The 18644-nt window shown below is 48.7% G+C and overlaps 1 protein-coding gene across 2 annotated transcripts in view; it reads left to right on the top strand.

The window, feature by feature from the left end:
- The window catches only part of MAPK15 (mitogen-activated protein kinase 15), a 43224-nt gene that overhangs the window by 21113 nt on the left and 3467 nt on the right, over window positions 1-18644 (top strand). Inside the window, exons 10-12 of one of the 2 annotated variants that reach the window (XM_090040982.1) lie at window positions 1153-1258; window positions 4410-4704; window positions 6073-6227. In XM_090040982.1, the coding sequence (XP_089897108.1) occupies window positions 1153-1258; window positions 4410-4704; window positions 6073-6227 (556 nt within the window). The remainder of the gene's footprint in view (window positions 1-1152; window positions 1259-4409; window positions 4705-6072; window positions 6228-18644) is intronic. The other variant, XM_090040983.1, reaches the window with a different exon arrangement.

Genomic DNA, 18644 nt, shown 5'->3' with positions numbered 1-18644 from the left:
TGTAGCACATGGCTGTGAGACAGGTTGCGCCCCTCATACCCATTCTCCAGGTGGCACCCTGTGGCCATGTGCCATGCTCTCCTGTGTTTTGGTGCTCCCAGCTTATAAAAAGAATATATTCTTATTATATTAGAATTGGGGCAGAGAAGAGCTCCAAAAACTACGTATTTGAGACTTCATAAAGGATGGATAAAATATCTTAAGAGTAGGTTCTATAAATGTCTTGGACTGTTCCAATCAGCAAAAAGTTCAAGAAATGACTTGAAAAGGGGAAGTGTTTAATATCCTGGAGAAAGGTGTAAGAAGACAACTGAAGCCACCCCAGTTGAAATAGAAAGTATGGCTTAATCCTCCTCACTGTAAAAAGGAGAAAAATAATTAACCACTTGAACAAATTGCCACAGGAAGCAGTAGGTTCTCCACCTCTAAGGTAGTCTTAATCTGAAAACTCTCTGGCAGGAAGTTAAATTGGCTTCTCTAATGATTCCTCTAGCCCAGTGATTCTCAACCAGAGTGCCATACCCACCTTGGGTTGCCTTGATTCTTTCAAGGGTGCATTAGGGTGCCATTCAGTGTTAACACTGTTAAATAGGCAAACATGATTCACAAGATAAACCCAGAGACTTCAAAAAGAATCCACAGTGAAAACATTCTGACCTGTTGTGGTCTTTCTCAGCTCTTTGCTGGTGAGAAGTGTTTTATTATTTTTCTGTAGTAAAAAAGAAAAGTAAGAGTTGCATTTCCTGAGGGTGTACCTTGAGCCTAAGAGAAGTGCCTCGAGCTAAACAGGTGATGCCCTGACTGAAAAGGTTGAGAACCACTGGTATGTGGGTATAGACAGAAGTAACAAGCCAGGGACTCCAGTACAAGTTGTTATGTTACAACTGGTGTGTCTGTAGGATTCTGTAGTGATACAAGTATAAGAAAACCTATTTTAACCTTGCTTTATCTAGCATCCGGGAGAGGGTGATTTAGCTCCCTTGTGCTACTACAGGAATATACAGACGTAACTGTTACTGCATAACGTTGCTGCGTGTTCCCGAGTAGCAGCTTCCCTGCCCCCCTCCCCTTTTACAGTATATACACTTCACCATTCCCTGCATGTGCTTTTATCACTGAGGGCTCACACAATATTTGAATCTTTTTTATTAGGTTTCACTGCCCTGCTAAGGAGCCCTCCCTGGACTATGATGTGATTCTTCCTTTAGATGATGATATCCAGCTCTCCGTGGCAGAGTATCGGAATAAGTTGTATGAGGTACCTTCAGTTATTCTTTTTTCCATAACACTACTTTTCCTAATGTTTGCCAGCCTTTCAGACAAGCATCTCACCCTGCCTTTCTCCTTCTCCCATGTGCCTTTCAACCAAGCATTCTATTCATCCCTACTTTTCCATGTAAACGTGGTCGTTTCTCCTCACACTGTTACATGTTTAATAGATTTTGACGGAAATAACTAGAAACCAAGATTCCCAGTGGGAGGGAAAAATCTGTGGAGCAACAAGGCCAAGGGTGTAAGGACCTGGTATATGTGCTTGTTGAACTGTCCCACAGTGAACTGCTGCTGTGTGTCCTGGCCCCAAATGGCCAGGAGGTCAGCCACCTCATTTGCCCTCCAGCTGAGTCCCCAGTGCTGGACTTGGGCAGGCTTCTATAGGTGGGTTCCCCCACCTGCCTTACTGTTGTCACTCCTGGTCCCTGCTGTGGCATCCAGAGCCTCCTGCTGCTGTGGGTGGCCTTCAGCTGAGGCCCGGGTGGGTCAGCCTCTGGGGCATGGGCACAGCTGGCCTCCATCCCCAGTTGCAAGGCAGCCTGGCTGGCCCTGGGTGTCTTTCTGGGCCCAGGACAGGCCCTGGGTGCCAGGCAGGCTCAAGCAAGCTAGTGGGAGTCCTGCTCCACTCTTATTTCCTCCAGCATGCTGGAGCAGCAGGGGAGCACAGCAGCCAGAGATGCTTTGACTGGCAGCCATTGTATCTCTGTGGAGGACTCAGCCTCCAGTTGCTCTAGCTCATGCTCCTGAAGCGTGTGCTGCACTGCTTTTTTTATGTGGCTTTTTTTTTGGCACTGGGATATCCCAGTGTCAAATTTTGCTGCCCTGCTGCAGGTTTGCAGTATGGCGAACAGGTACACATGCACTGTGTGCAGTTTGCAATGCCTCAAATGGGTTTGAGGTGCTACAAACTACACATGCACACTTGTCGGGACACTCCCTGACCATCAGAAATCTGTCTGGCTGTAAGATTCAAGGTGCTGAGTATATGGACACACACCAGAAAAATGCCACTGTGAAAATCTTGATTGTAGGAGAGATGGGTACTGGAGTACTAAGTGGAGTCAAGGAGTGAATGGCTGAGGAGACTGGGTGAAGATTGAGAGCTGGGGCAGCAGTGGCAGAGAATGCAGGTGCTTATGAATCGATAGTCAGAAATAGCCAAAATGAGGCGTGGGAGGTAGTGGTGAGTGAGGCTGAATAAAATTGTCAAAAGGAGCAGTGCTTGAAGATGAGATCAAATGAGCAGCCAGTCATGTGAGTTGGAAAAGATCTTTTGCTGGAAAATGACATGGAAAAAGGGTGAGAAGTTTGGGAACTAAGGGGCTGATGTAATTAATTTCCATGCTAATGTCACAGTGTGTAAGGGAAGAGACAACTCTGAGAGGGAGGGAGAGCCAACTGTAAATATGAGAGATGGAGGTGGCTAATGAGGAATCTAGCTGTTATATAAAAACTCCATGGAGGGGGAAGGGAAGTAAAGTCTAGAGTGCTACTCAAAGGATGAAAATGTATAATTTTGGCCATTCGAAGTCTAGATTAGACAAAGCCCTGGAAAGTGATGGTAACAAACAACTTTGTGAGAGCATTTTGGGTGAGGGACAAGAAAGCCGGCATGTTCTTTCAGACTCTAGTTTCTGTTTTTCCTTCGTTCGGTTCTGACCGAAACTGTACTTTGTTCCCATTCACCCAGAAATTCCTTTTCCTCAACTCCAGTTATAGCTACATTTCACTTTATTTCCCCCATAGAAATTAAATTCTACTAGTTTTGAATATAATATGTTTTCAATTTTTATTTTTTCCTGTCCTACAAAATTAGAATTCATTGCACGTAGGACTGAATAGGCTTTTATGTATTTTGACTTGCAAATGTATTCTAGGGATCACAAAAGGTTCAAGTTTTAAATCAGCCAAATCTAAGAAATTTGAATAACAGTTTTAATATGTAAATGTTAACATCCTGCAAAGTGTGCGTAGCAAGAATATGTTTTAATTATATATAGGGATCATAAACCTAAATAAAAGAATCCTCAATAGAAACCATAGAAATCAAGGAAGTAGGGGCTAGAAGGGACCTCCATAGGTCATGAGGCAGGATCATACCTAAACTCTTCGTAAAACTGCTGTTAACCCTAACACAAGATCTAACACAGGTAAAGCAGAGGAACTTTGACAGCCAATGTTCCACTTCTGTAAAAGGCTGTCAATATATGCATAACCTACTTAAAAAAAAAATTGATCTTAAATCTTTTAAGTTCTAAAGTTTCAGAAATCACTAGGGGGTGACTGACGTATCAGGGCAAAGAATTTCTTACCTAGGTTTAAAAGAAGTGCTGATTTTGGTTCATTCACAGATGGGCGATTCAACAACAACAGGAGTTTAAGGCTGAAGAGCAAAGATTCTGAAATGGATATAGTTCTTTCTCTCTAATTACCTTGCCAGACTTAAAAAGCTTGCTAAATAAAGATATCTCAGATAAGCTAGCAAATACGTGGATGTGCTTGAAAAGTCATCTAATCATTAATATGCAGTTATTCTAATATAGTAATCAGATGTACCTTATTTTGTCACCCAGGATATATGCCTATTTCTGTTACCAGTATAAAAATACCTGTGCCATAAGACTAAATCTATTTGACATGAAAACACAAAGCTAGCTCTAAGGGACTCCAAACTGACCTACCTAGTGTAGCCAACCTTTCACCTACATTCTAAAGCAGAGGTGACAGCGGGAGCTGTATCATCCAGGCGTGCAGGGCTCCCTATGGGTCTGGAAATTTGGCATCAGGTAAGCAGTGGCATCGTTAATTGCTTTGGCTCCTGGAGCTGCGGAAATCAGTACTGTTGCCACTCATTTTGCCACCAAACTTCAGGACCTGTGAGGCACTGGATTGGGCCCATGGGACTGGATGAATTGGGCACCACTGTTCTAAAATCTTCTCACCCATGATATTCTTTCACTGATTATCTTTAATTAGTTTTGCTTCTTCCTTCAGTTTCGCTTCTTGGTCTAACTTTATTTATGCTAATTATAAAGCAATCTAGCAGCGTACTCTAAGGGTCAAAAATATCCACCCAGTTTCTCTGCAGTAATCTTGTAGGTCAATTTTTAAATTTAATCAGGTTTTAATTCCTGCAGATTATCCTGGAAAAGAAGGTAAATAGCCGTCAAAAGACACAAGTTCAGAGAGAAAATAATCGACCATCTCAATCTAAGTCCGGATCATCTCTTCCAAACACCAGTACTTTGCCTTTACCCACCAGTAGTGACCAGAGAGAACCAACGCCTGCTCTTCTGAAAAACTCCCCTGTGCCTGCGGGACCTAAAGTGCCTTGTGAAGTATCCAGCCAAAGAGAGGGTTTAGGAGGAACTTTGTGCCAGAGAACAAAGATCAACATGACATACAATCCTATAACGCATACCACTGCTCAGAGTATGTACTGCTGTCCTAAGAGAGGTAGTGGTCATGTTATGCTGAAGTCAGGCAGATGGCAGGGTAGATTTATACCTTACAGACCCATGGTAGCCAAACTGCAGCCCACAAGCCACATGAAGCTCGCCAGCATGGTACTTGTGGCTCCCCCAGCTCCTCTGGGGGACAGCTTAGCTCAGCATCTCCTGGCACTCCAGCTTTCCCCTGTCAGGGCAGGGGCTGCAGCTGCACCACTTACCCTGTGGTGCACTTCCTGGAGGGAAAGCCACAGCAGCTCAGCACTGTGGGAGAGGGAGGGTTCAGGGGGCGGGGGGGTGGTCATCGGCTTTTCCCTGCCATTCTGCAGGAAGCATGTTGTGAGGTAAGTGGCATGGCTGTAGCATGGGGGTGTGTCTATGCATGCATTTTAATGCACAGTAGCCTATTATACTGTGTATTAAAGCAGCATGTAAAAAAAGTGGTGTTATGTTAATATGCAGTAAAATAGGCTATTGTATATTAAGCATCACTTTTAAAGCATGCGCTTGTGTTACTGCATTTTGGGGCAGTTTAATACGCATTAATTTAGTACCTCACGTTGGAGGTACTAAATTTAATGTGCATTAGGAAAAGCGCATTAATGCACATGTAGACGCACCCAGGGGTGGATAAGTATGGGGACAAAGGTGGGAAGAAAATTAGAGGGAGCAAATAGCTGCAGACCCCAGCAAGTTTATTCTGGTGTAATTTACATCTGTTTTGCACGTGAATGTAAGTTACTCCAAGATCTGGAACAGACAGAGGACCTGGAGTAGCAGAGCTTAGGCTGTTTCAGTGCTTTGCTGTCCCATTGTAAACAGTAAGTAACAGCTTCAGCAAGATAATCTGCTGCAGACACTGAACACGAATACTAGTTCTGCTTGCACTGGTTTAGAATTTTCAATGAGTAACTTCATACCAGAGTAGAGTGATTGATACTGATGTAGGACTGATGTTCCATATCTGTTTTGTTTTGACACTGATGTAAACGTCTTATGGGCCCATACCAGGAAGCCAGTGGTATTTAGAGGAGTTATGTGAGAAGGAAGTTGTATCAAAACTAGGGGCACAAAGGAAATCAAGACAAGTGAATTTTCAGTTTATGACCTTGCTTTTGTCTCTTGCCTGTTCATTACTGGCTTAGTGTTCCTTTGTTCCTTTTTGGTCTCCTCATATTCATTCCTCTCTTGCTTTTTCTTCTTTCTTTGTATCTCAGATCTTCTTTCCAGCATTTTTTTGCTTGCTTATTTCCTTTAGGCTTTTCATGAGTTTTTGTCTATTTAATTCTCTCTACATGTCATACCCTTGCTCTTTTCCTGCCTCCATCATATGCATTCTTTTCACCTGCAGATAATGTGGTTTATGGCAGCATGACCAGGAACCACTCAGCGCCACTTCCTCAGCATCATAGAACTTCCTCAGTCAGCAGGAAGCTGGGAAGACAAATTACATGGATGAATGTAGACACTCAGCCACCTGCTGTGAGTACACAGAGTTTCTATAATGTGAGTAAAACTCCCATGGGACCAGCCTGGTCTTTTGCAGGGCCCCAAGGTGCTGGGGAATAGGGGAAAATGAGACTTTCATTTGCCTGCCACTGTGGTGCCTTACCAAGAGGTTGGCTAGATTGGTCTGTGAGGTGCTGAATTAGAAGAGCTCTCAGTAGTCACTTGAGCTGGTTGTGGCTAGGGCTGGCCTTGGCATGCCATATGTAGTGTCAATCTGGGGGCAGCATTCTGAACAGTGTAGATAAGTCTCATTGTGCCTGTGTATAAACAAGCACCAAAGAAATGCACAGTAACCCAAGTTACTGTGCAGTAGCACCTAATAATAGTGCTCAATAGCATCGCATCTCAGTATTGGGCTACTGCACAGTCAGCATCTCATGTAGATGTGGCCAGTATCTGTCACCAGTTAGGATTCATAACCACAAGCCCTCTCTTGCAGCTGGGACTCTAATTCCTTTCTTTTAGAATATGAGAAGGGGTGGGGTGCCAGTCTTGACGAGATAACGGTAAGCTCACCTTTCTCTTAATTGTGCAGTTAAGATGTTCACCCAGGATATGGGAGATTCAGGTTCAAATGGCTCCTCTGCCTAATCCATGTCTCCTGTCTCCCAGGAGAATGCTGCAGTAACCAAAGTATACAGTACTCTGTAGTATACTAGTCTCAGCCCCTCCAATTGAGACTTACACTTTGCATGTAATAATTTCTCATTTAGTTAAATGGAGTACTAACGCTCTAGCTCAGCAATTCCCAAGCCATGACAGATTGTGCACCACCAATTTAAAACAATACAGCCTTAAGTACCACCAGCAACTTTCTCATATAAAGTAATTATAATACATCTGTTAATGCGTACCACTGACAGGTTGTCTGTACCACTGGTGGTACGCGTACCACAGATTGGGAATCGCTGCTTTAGCCAGTCCCCAGGTTGCTCACCTGGGAGGGAGGGAAAACACTTGGGTTTGAGTTCCGGGTCCACTTTGATATCCTTTATTTATATTAGTTGGAAAAGCTTCAACAAGAAGAACTGAGAGCAGTGCATCACAGAGCATCCTGCTGGGTGCTTAGAGCACACTTCTGTGAGATGTCAGTTCAACTCTGCACAAAGCCTCTATAGCCTGCTCATTAGGGCCCTCTCCTTCAGGCTGTCCTGTATAGGGACATACTTCATCTTTTGTCCTGTGTGGAGTTGTATATGGTCTAAGACAGTGATTCCCAACAAGGGTGCTGCAAATACCTATACAGGATTCACAAGATAACCCCAGGGGAATCCATAGTGGCAAAAACATTCTGCCTTGTTATGGTTTTTCTGAGTTCTTTGCAACAGAAGAATTGTTCTATTATTTTTATCATAGTCAAAAATGAGTGAAAATTAAGAGCTGACATTTTCTGAGGGGTGCCTTAACTGATGACTCTATAGATTTCATAGACATTAGGGCTGGAAAGGACCTCGGAAGATCATCGAGTCCAGCCCCCTGACCCGGGGGCAGGAAGTCAGCTAGAGTCAAAGGATCCCAGAAAGATAAATGTTCAATTGACTCTTTAAGAAGTCCAGAGTAGGTGTTTGCAGCACATCTGGTGGCAGTCTGTTCCAGGCCTTGGGGGCTCAGACTATAAAGAAGTCCTTCCTTATGTCCAGCCTGAAACAGTCTTTAAGGAGTTTGTGACTGTTTGTCCTTGCCATCCCTTGGGATGCTCTGACAAACAGGTATTCCCCCAGATCCTTATGTACACCCCTTATATACTTATAGGCAGCCACCAGGTCCCCCAAGGCTCTGCTTTTCCATCATAAGGCCTGTTTTCCTGCCCTCTGATCATGTGCGTGGCTCTCTTCTGGGCTCTCTCAAGCTTCTCCACATCCTTCTTGAATTGTGGAGCCCAAAACTGGATGCAGTACTCCAGCTGTGGCCTCACCAAAGCCAAGTACAGCAGGAGAATGACATCCTGGGATTTGCTAGAGAAGCATCTATGGATGCAAACCAGTGTTTTGCTCGCTTTGCCTGCTGCAACATTACATTGGTGACTCATATTCATCTGGTTAATAATGACCCCCAAGTCCTTTTCGGCTGTAATGCTAGCAAGCATAGCACTGCCGAGCTTATAAGCATTGTGGCAAAAAGCCACCTTGGTTTCTCCCCAAAATCTCTGCCCTGTGACAATGTGATTAAGATGGGTCCAGCACAGAGGATTCACACCTCAGCCTATCTCTTTAGGTAACTTGAACTGGCTGCATTCCTGAGGGAGGGGGGAAACCTGCTCCCTCTGCCTACGTGACTGGCATCAGCTACCTGGGTGAGGGGCATCTACCTGGTAGGCTGGAATCTGCCCGGTAACTGGTGATGTATTTCAAATTGGTTGGCAGAGAGCCAACCGGAGCTGGCCTCCACTGGACCAGGTGAATGAGGTCACAGGGGCTATATAAGTTAGGACTGCCCAGGAGGAGGGGGCAGCAGCCATGCGGGGGACACAGAGGAGCTTTACCATCTGAAACTGGCTCTCTCTCCCAAACTCGCGAGCTAGAAACCGCCTGCCTCCAAAGGGAAACTTCACCAGCCTTTAGCAAATGCTTGTGAGTAAGCTACTCGAGATCTGATTAGATATCTAGCTGTCAGTAACTCAGATGTGTGATCAAAAGGCTACCTCAGCCAGACTGTTTGCTCTTTAGGATTTCTAGGATAGTGCTCAATCTTGTACCGTATTTTCACCCTACCTCTGTAATCAATAAAGTTCTCCTTTGTGACTGGTGTAGGAGACTTATTGAGGGGTGGGTCTAAATTATGCCCAAGTGGCCCCTTAGGTCCGCGGACTAAGGGAGACTTTACTTTTTGCCCCGGACTTGGGGAAGTGCCCCAAGTGCCTGTACTGGGTCGAGTACCTGTAGGACTTTAAGCCTGTGTTTTCCCAAGGACACAGGGCCGAGAGTGAGTCCATTCTTGGGGTGGTGGCAGCTACGTTACCCCCAGAATGGCAAGTGTACTCCAGGAAGGGGGTCGGCCGGAAGTAAGGCGCCCCTAGGGAGGCATTCGGAGCCTGGAAGTTGGGCGGGCGCAGGGAGGTGGGTGGCTCAACACAGGAGTGCCCCCCCACTGACCCGCCACACGCATGCTGCAGGTTTTTCTTCCCAAGGTAGAGTGCCTTTCATTTTTCAGTCTTGAAGGCCAACAGGTTTTTGTCCGCCCATTTTCTGAGCCTGTCGAGGTCGGCCTGGATCACCATCCTGTCCTCGGGTATGGACGCTTTACCCCAAAGTTTGGTGTAATCAGTGAACTTGACCAGTCCACCTCTGACACCAATGTCCACATTGTTCATGAAGAAGTTGAAAAGAATAGTCCCAAGGACAGAGCATTGGGGGACCTCACCGGTCACGGTGCACCACAATGCTTGACTTCCGTCAACTACCACTCTCTGGGTCTGACCTCGGAGCCAATTCTCCAGCCAGCGGACTGAATCATAGAATCATAGAAGTAGGGTCGGAAGGGACCTTGCAGATCTTGAAGTCTGACCCCCTGCCTGGGCAGGAGAAAAACTGGGCTCAGATGACTCCAGCCAGGTAGGCATCAAGCCTCTTCTTAAAGACCCCAGGGTAGGAGCCAGCACCACTTCCCTTGGAAGTTGGTTCCAGATCCTAGCCACCCTAACTGTGAAGTAGTTCTTACAGATGCCTAATCTAAACCTCCTCTCCAACAACTTGTGGCTGTTATTCCTTGTTATGCCAGGGGGTACTAGGGGAAACAGGGTCTCTCCCAAACCCTTCTCCCATAATGAGTTTGTAGCCTGTCACCAGGTCCCCCCTCAGCCTTCTCTTGTGAAGGATGAACAGGTTCAGGTCCCGCAGTCTCTCATTGTAGGGTCTGCCCTGTTGTCCCTGAATCATGTGGGTGGCCCTCCTCTGGACTCTCTCAATGTTGTCCACATCCCTCCTGAAGTGGGGCACACAGAACTGGACATAGTACTTCAGCTGTGGCCTGACCAGTGTTGCATAGAGGGGGGAGGATCACCTCCTTGGCCCTACTTGAGATGCACCTGTGGATGCATGACAAAATCCGGTTAGCCATGCCAACCATGACCTTGCATTGTTGGCCCATGTTCATGTTGGAGTTAATAATGACTCCAAGATCCCTTTCTGCCTCCGTGCTTGCAAGAAGGGAGTTTCCCATCTTATAAGCGTGCTGCTGGTTACTACTGCCCAAGTGCAGCACCCTGCACTTGTCAGTATTGAAACACATCCTGTTTTTGTTAGCCCATATCAGTAACCTATCCAGGTCTTGCTGCCGTCTTTCCCTCCCTACTGGCGTGCTCACCTCACCCCAAATTTTGGTATCATCAGCAAATTTAAACAGGTTGCTTTTCACCCCGTCGTTCAAATCGCTGATAAAGAGATTGAAGAGCGCGGGCCCAAGGACCGAGCCCTGCAGGACTCCACTGCCTACTTCTCCCCAGGTCAAATATGACCCGTCCACCACCACCCTCTGAGCACTCCTGCCCCCCTTGCTTCTTGTTGGGATGGTCACCCCTTGGGCCCTGAGTATTGTCTCCTTAAGGAACTACCACTCATCTTGGGCACTGAGCTCCCCTGCTCTCGGGACCCCAGCGCCTCTCCCACTAATCTCAACTTGTTGAAGCTGGCCTTCTTGAAGTCTAGGGCTACTGCCTTGCTGCAGGCCCTTGACACCCTGTGCTGAATGGTGAATTCCAGCAAGCAATGATCACTATCACCCAGGTGGTCAAGAACCTGGAGGCCCCTTACCAGGTCATCGCTTGTGGCCAGGACTAGGTCCAACAGGGCATTTCCTCTGGTGGGACTGCATCTCCTGAATTAAGTGGAGGTCCTGTATCTTGGACAGGAACCTCCTGGAACGGTCCTACCTGGCTGACTATTCCTCCCAGCAAATGTCTGGGTAATTTAAATCACCTATGACAACTACATCCCTTGCCTTAAGTGCCTCTGCAAGCTGACTCGAAAATTCCTGGTCCAGCTCCTCCTCTTGTTGTGGGGTCTGTAGTAGACCTCCACCGTTAGATCCCTATCCCCATGGCCCCCTTGTATCTTGACCCAGAGCGCTTCAGCTTGCCCCTCCTCGGACTCCATTCTGCTGGCAGAGGATGTGTTTTGCTCTTTGATATAGAGTGCCACACCCCCACCTTTCCTTCCTTCTCTATCCCACCTGTAAAGCCTATAGCCCCTAATGCTAACTACCCAGTCATGGGATGAAGCCTACCACGTTTCTATAAGCCGTGTTATGTCTGGGTCTGAACTCACTATTCTGAGGGCGAGTTCCTCCTGTTTATTCCCCATACTACAAGCATTGCTATATAGGCATTTAAGGCCTTGCCTAGCTGCGTGTGCCACCTCCCAATTTGGGAGACTATCTGGACCCCTGTTTCTTACCTGGGCACTCCTTGCATTTACCTGGGCACTCCTTGACTGTGATGTAGCCGAGGCTGCAGTTGGCCAGTTTTTCTATAAGATGATCATCTTATCTGGGATACCAGATTGAAAGTTTTTAAAAAATCAAGATATATGATGTCAATCTCTTCGTCCTTGTCCAGGTGATAGGTCACCTGGTCATAGAAGGAGGTGAGATTGGTCAGGCAAGACCTACTTGCAACAAAGCCATGCTGGCTATACCTCAGGAAGTTGCCTTCAGCCAGTTTGTCAAGAATGATCTCTTTGATTTTTTTTTTTTTTCCCAAAATCTTCCTTGGGCCTGTAGTTTGCTATGATGCTTGCCAGCTCCTTAAGTACCCTGGGGTGTAAGCTGTCTGGGCCAGCTGACTTGAAGGTGAGATGAGGATATGCTTTGACCAGTGGTTTTGATAAGTCAGGTCCCAGGACTGAGGTAGGCAGGGAATATCTTTTGTGAATCTCGGTGGGACTAAAGCATGAAATATAGAGCTGTTCAGCTTCTGTGTCAGGACTGTGGTTGTGCATGTGCCAGGAGCAGAAACTTTGGCACTTAAGGAAACTTACTGGGAGAAACTTGGGTGCTAAGGGAGTTTGCCTAATAGTTACCTAGTGGGATAGGTGGAGGTGATGTTAATGCTACTGACCTGCACCTAAATAATGGACTTAAGCACTTAGGCTAGAGACAGAAGTTACGCATAAATTGGTTTAAGTGATCAGGGACCAGTTCATACTTGTAGCAGATCAGAAGTTCAGCGTGCTTAAAACATTTTCAAAATGGCTGAAACTGGTTTAAGATAAACCTGAGTGGATGTAGTATCAAACTTTACTGATTTAGGTCAAACTGGTTTATAGATGTTTTGTCCCAGATCCCCTCCTGATTCAACTTAATTCACAGTCCTCCAGCATCCCAGGATGTTGTGCAGCTCTGGGTTGTGCTGTGCTCCAGCAGAGCAGGGTTGGCCCTGCCATCAGTGGAGGCATTTCCATCCCCTGGAAAATTCCTTCCTTGGCCAGGAGAATTGGTCCAGCTCCCAGCTGCGGTGGGGGAAGTAAAGACCTCAAAGTGGGCTTCCCTTCACCCTCTGGAGCTGGGAGGGAGGGGAGAAGAAGGGAGGGGAGGTGCTATTCCCCTGTGGCAGGCCAGTAGGGGGCGCTCCTGCGTTGAGCCACCCACCTCACTCCTCTGGACCACCTTCCAGGCCCCGAGTGCCTCCCTGGGGGTGCCTTGCATCTGGCTGACCCCCTTCCTGGAGCACACTCACTAGCCTGGGGGTAATGTAAGCTGCCACCACCCTGAAAAGGGACTCTCTTGGCCCTGTGTCCTTGGGGAAACACAGGCCTAATAGTCCAATGGGTACTCAACCCAGTACAGGCATTTGGGGCACTTCCCCAAGTCGGGGGCCAGAAAGGAAAATCTCCCTTAGTCCGCAGACCTAAGGGGTCTCTTAGGCATAATTTAGACCCACCCCTCAATAAGTCTCCTACACCAGTCACAAAGGAGAACTTTATTGATTACAGGGGTAGGGTGAAAATAGGGTACAAGATAGAGTAATATCATAGAAATCCCATAGAGCAAGACAGTCTGGCTGAGGTAGCCTTTTGATCACACATCTGAGTTACTGCCAGCTAGATATCTAACCAGATCTCGAGTAGCTTACTCACAAGTGTCATCCCGAGGCTATTGGAGATCCCCCCTGGAGGCAGGCTCCATCCCAGCTCATGAGCTATGGGGGAGGGAGCCAGTTTCAGATGGTAAAGCTCCTCTCTAAGTCTGAGTCCCCCGCATGGCTGCTGCCCCTTCCCCCTGGGCAGTCTTAACTTATATAGCCCCTGTGACCTCATTCACCTGGTCCAGTGGAGGCCAGCACCAGTTAGCTGTCGGCCAACCAATTTGAAATACATCACTAGTTGCTAGGCAGACTCTAGCCCACCAGGTAGGAGCCCCTCACCCAGGTAGCTGATACCAGTCACGTAGGCAGAGGGAACAGGTTTCCCCCCTCCCTCAAGAATGTAGCCAGCAGGTTATGCCTGCCTGGCTGCGGAGGTCCCGGGGGAGGGAAGCAGGGCAGGGATATGCATTCACAGCCTGCACCTGTCCCAGGCACAGATCTGGGGGTCATGGGTCCCTCCTGCCCCACTCAGGAGTTCACATAGTGGTGGAGAGCCAGCGCTGCTCCCTCCCCCCCGACAGGGGCAGGAGGCTGTGGACTCAGGTCTGTAGCCCTGGCAGCTAGGGGCCTTCTCCTGCAGAGTTGGGGGATATGGGGCTGTGGGTGGCAGGGCAAGGGGCACCAGGAAGGCTGTGGCAGTGAGTGATAGGCACAATCAAGGCTGGGGGTTCTCTGGGGAGCCTTTAATTTTAATTTCATGGATATCATAGACATTAGGGCTGGAAGGGACCTCGGGAGATCATCGAGTCCAGCCCCCTGCCAAAGGGCAGGAAATCAGCTGGGGTCATAGGATCCCAGCAAGATAAGCATCCAATTTACTCTTGAAGGTGTTCAATGTAGGTGCTTGAACCACCTCCGCTGGCAGACTGTTCCAGACCTTGGGGGCTCGGACAGTAAAGAAATTCTTCCTTATGTCCAGCCTGAAACTGTCTTGCAGGAGTTTGTGACCGTTCGACCTCGTCATCCCTTGGGGCGCTCTGGTGAACAAACTTTCCCCCAGATCCTGGTGGTCACCCCTGATAAACTTGTAGGTGGCCATCAGATCACCCCTGAGCCTGCGCTTTTCCAGGCTAAAGCGTCCCATGGCTCTCAGCCTGTCATCGTAAGATCTGTTTTCCTGACCTCTGATCATGCGCGTGGCTCTCCTCTGGACTCTCTCAAGTTTCTCCGCATCCTTTTTGAATTGTGGAGCCCAAAACTGGACGCAGTACTCCAGCTGCGGCCTCACCAAGGCCGAGTACAAGGGGAGAATGACGTCCCGGGATTTGCTCAAGAAGCATCTATGGATGCAAGCCAGCGTTTTGGTCGCTTTACTAGCCGCAGCATCGCATTGGAGGCTCATGTTCATCTTGTGGTCAATGATGACCCCCAAGTCTCTTTCTTCTGTAGTGCTATCCAACGTAGCACTGCCAAGCCTATAAGGATGCTGCAGGTTTTTCCTCCCAAGGTGGAGAACCTTGCATTTTTCGGTGTTAAACACCATCAGGTTCTCGTCCGCCCATTTGCTGAGCTTGTCCAGGTCAGCCTGGATCACCCACCTATCTTCATAGATTTCATAGACATTAGGGCTGGAAGGGACCTGGGGAGATCGAGTCCAGCCCCCTGCCCAAAGGGCAGGAAGTCAGCTGGGGTCATAGGATCCCAGCAAGATAAGCATCCAATTTACTCTTGAAGGTGTTCAAGGTAGGTGCTTGAACCACCTCCGCTGGCAGACTGTTCCAGACCTTGGGGGCTCGGACAGTAAAGAAATTCTTCCTTATGTCCAGCCTGAAACTGTCTTGCAGGAGTTTGTGACCGTTCGACCTCGTCATCCCATGGGGCGCTCTGGTGAACAGATGTTCCCCCAGATCCTGGTGGTCACCCCTGATAAACTTATAGGTGGCCATCAGATCACCCCTGAGCCTGCGCTTTTCCAGGCTAAAGCGTCCCATGGCTCTCAGCCTGTCATCGTAAGATCTGTTTTCCTGACCTCTGATCATGCGCGTGGCTCTTCTCTGGACTCTCTCAAGTTTCTCCGCATCCTTTTTGAATTGTGGAGCCCAAAACTGGACGCAGTACTCCAGCTGCGGCCTCACCAAGGCCGAGTACAAGGGGAGAATGACGTCCCGGGATTTGCTCAAGAAGCATCTATGGATGCAAGCCAGCGTTTTGGTCGCTTTACTAGCCGCAGCATCGCATTGGAGGCTCATGTTCATCTTGTGGTCAATGATGACCCCCAAGTCTCTTTCTTCTGTAGTGCTATCCAACGTAGCACTGCCAAGCCTATAAGGATGCTGCAGGTTTTTCCTCCCAAGGTGGAGAACCTTGCATTTTTCGGTGTTAAACACCATCAGGTTCTCGTCCGCCCATTTGCTGAGCTTGTCCAGGTCAGCCTGGATCACCCGCCTATCTTCATAGATTTCATAGACATTAGGGCTGGAAGGGACCTGGGGAGATCGAGTCCAGCCCCCTGCCCAAAGGGCAGGAAGTCAGCTGGGGTCATAGGATCCCAGCAAGATAAGCATCCAATTTACTCTTGAAGGTGTTCAAGGTAGGTGCTTGAACCACCTCCGCTGGCAGACTGTTCCAGACCCTGGGGGCTCGGACAGTAAAGAAATTCTTCCTTATGTCCAGCCTGAAACTGTCTTGCAGGAGTTTGTGACCGTTCGACCTCGTCATCCCATGGGGCGCTCTGGTGAACAGATGTTCCCCCAGATCCTGGTGGTCACCCCTGATAAACTTGTAGGTGGCCATCAGATCACCCCTGAGCCTGCGCTTTTCCAGGCTAAAGAGTCCCATGGCTCTCAGCCTGTCATCGTAAGATCTGTTTTCCTGACCTCTGATCATGCGCGTGGCTCTCCTCTGGACTCTCTCAACCTTCTGGCGTGGATGCTTTGCCCCAAAGTTTGGTGTCATCGGCGAACTTGGCCAGTCCGCTCCTGACTCCAATGTCCACATCATTAATGAAGATGTTGAACAGGATGGGTCCCAGGACAGAGCCTTGAGGGACCCCACTGGTCACAGGGCACCACGATGAGTGACTGCCATCGATTACAACCCTCTGGGTCCGACCACGGAGCCAGTTTCCCAGCCAGCGGACCGTGGTGGAGCCAAGGCCACAACTGGCCAGTTTGGCCAAGAGGTGATTGTGGGATACCAGATCAAAGGCTTTTTTGAAGTCAAGATATATGACATCAATCTCTTCTCCCTTGTCCAGGTGATAGGTCACCTGGTCATAGAAGGAAATGAGATTGATCAAACAAGACCTACCCGCAACAAACCCGTGCTGGCTATCCCTTAGAATGTTAGCCTGGGCCAGTCCCTCAAGGATGGCCCCATTAATAAACTTTTCTAAGATCTTCCCCAGGATAGAAGTCAGGCAAATGGGCCTGTAGTTAGCCGGATCCACTCTCCTTCCTTTCTTGAAGATCGGCACCACATTGGCCTTCTTCCAGTCTTCGGGCACTACACCAGAGTGCCAGGAGTTTTCAAAGATCCGTGCCAGGGGCTGGGCTATGACGCTCGCCAGCTCCTTGAGTATCCTGGGGTGCAGGTTGTCAGGGCCGGCTGACTTGAAGGTATCCAGCTTCTCAAGGTGTTCCTTCACGAGGTCAGCATTTATGGAGGGTAGGGGATCCCCATCACCCGGATCTCCCTGTCCCATAGCAGGCATGGGCGTCCCATGGGACTGATGAAAGACTGACGCAAAGTACCTATTTAATAGGTTGGCTTTTTCCTGGGCGTCAGTTGTCAGTTGTCCCATCTGGTTTAGCAGGGGTCCAACATTGCCCTTGCTTTTCCTCCGGCTCCCCACATATCTGAAAAAGGACTTTTTGTTGTCCTTGATGCTTGAAGCTAGTTGGAGTTCAGTTGCAGCCTTGGGTTTCCTGGTTTGCTCCCTGCAGGACCGGACCAGTGCAGAATAAGTCTCCTTGGAGGTGAATCCCGCCCTCCATCCTTTTGTAGGCTATCCTTTTTAGCCGCAGGAGGTCCGCTAGGTCCCTAGAGAGCCAGGAGGGCCGCTGTGCCTTCTTGCTGCCTTTCCTCCGTGTTGGAATAGATTTAGCTTGTGCACTGAGGATCGCTTCCTTGAGAAGCAGCCACTCTTCTTGAACTCCCATCTCCCTGGGGTCACGGTCCCTGAGGGCCTGACCGACAAGCCTCTTGAGCTTGTCAAAGTCAGCTTTTCTGAAGTCAAGGACTTCTGTGTTGCAGACTGACTTGCCAGCTTTCTGGCGGATGGTGAAGGTGATCAGCTCGTGGTCGCTGTCACCCAGCTTCCCATCGATCACTAGGTCGCCGATTAGGTCGTCCCCCGTAGCCAGTACCAGGTCGAGCAGCACTTTGCCTCTCGTTGGCCCATAGACTTCTTGAGTCAGGTAGAGGTCATCCACGCACGAGAGAAAGCTTTGCCACCGCTCGGATTTTGCTGAGTGATCTTCCCAGGAGATGTCCGGGTAATTGAAGTCACCCATGACAACCAAGGTCCTGGAGCAAACAGCTTCAGTCAGTTCCCAGGCAAACTCCTGGTCAAGTTCAGGACTTTGAGTGGGAGGTCTGTAGTAGATTCCCACCGTTGTGTCCCCTGTGCCATTTTTCCCATGAATTTTTACCCAGAGGGTCTCTAGCTGTCCATGCCGGTCGCCAACATCAGCTTGCAGGGACATGTAGCTTTCCTTGACATAGAGAGCTACACCCCCGCCCCTTTTGTCAACACGATCCCTCCTGTACAGGGTATAGCCCTCTATACCCGTGGTCCAGTCATGGGTGGAGTCCCACCAGGTCTCCGTTATCCCAATGACGTCATAATTCTTTGCACTGAGCAGGAGGACAAGCTCCTCCTGCTTGTTACCCAGGCTCCTGGCATTAGTGTACAGGCAGGCAAGTGTGCCCTTAGGGGCTCTTGCCTTGCCCACAGATTGTGCCAGGGCTGGGGCAGGGGTGGGCTCCCTTAAGTGCTTTGGTCTGCTGGCTTTGCAAGGGTCGCTAAGCGGGCCAGCAGTGGTAGTAGTCCTCCCATCCCCCAGCGGGCTTAGTTTAAAGCCCGGTGGAGCAGGTCAGCCAGCCTGGCTGAGAAGAGCCTCCTCCCCAGGGGGGAGAGGTGGAGGCCATCTCTTCCCAGCAGCTCGCTCCCTCTCTCGCCAAAGAGTGGGCTGTGGTCATGGAAGCCAAAGCCTTCCCGATGACACCAGCTCCGCAGTCTTTGGTTCACTGCGTGGATCCTCCTCTCCCTCCTCAGCCCGAGACTGGGAGGATCAATGAAAAACATGGATTTTGGGGGTTTTATGAGAGAATTTGTGATTTTATATCAAGGAAAAACAGGATCCCTGGTGATCACCCATCTATCTTGTTTTCCT

Source organism: Crocodylus siamensis, chromosome 3, assembly GCF_052110815.1.
Source record: "Crocodylus siamensis isolate JL-2025a chromosome 3, ASM5211081v1, whole genome shotgun sequence".
NCBI classification, from domain to species: Eukaryota; Metazoa; Chordata; order Crocodylia; family Crocodylidae; genus Crocodylus; species Crocodylus siamensis.
This window is presented reverse-complemented; position numbering and strand designations above follow the sequence as displayed.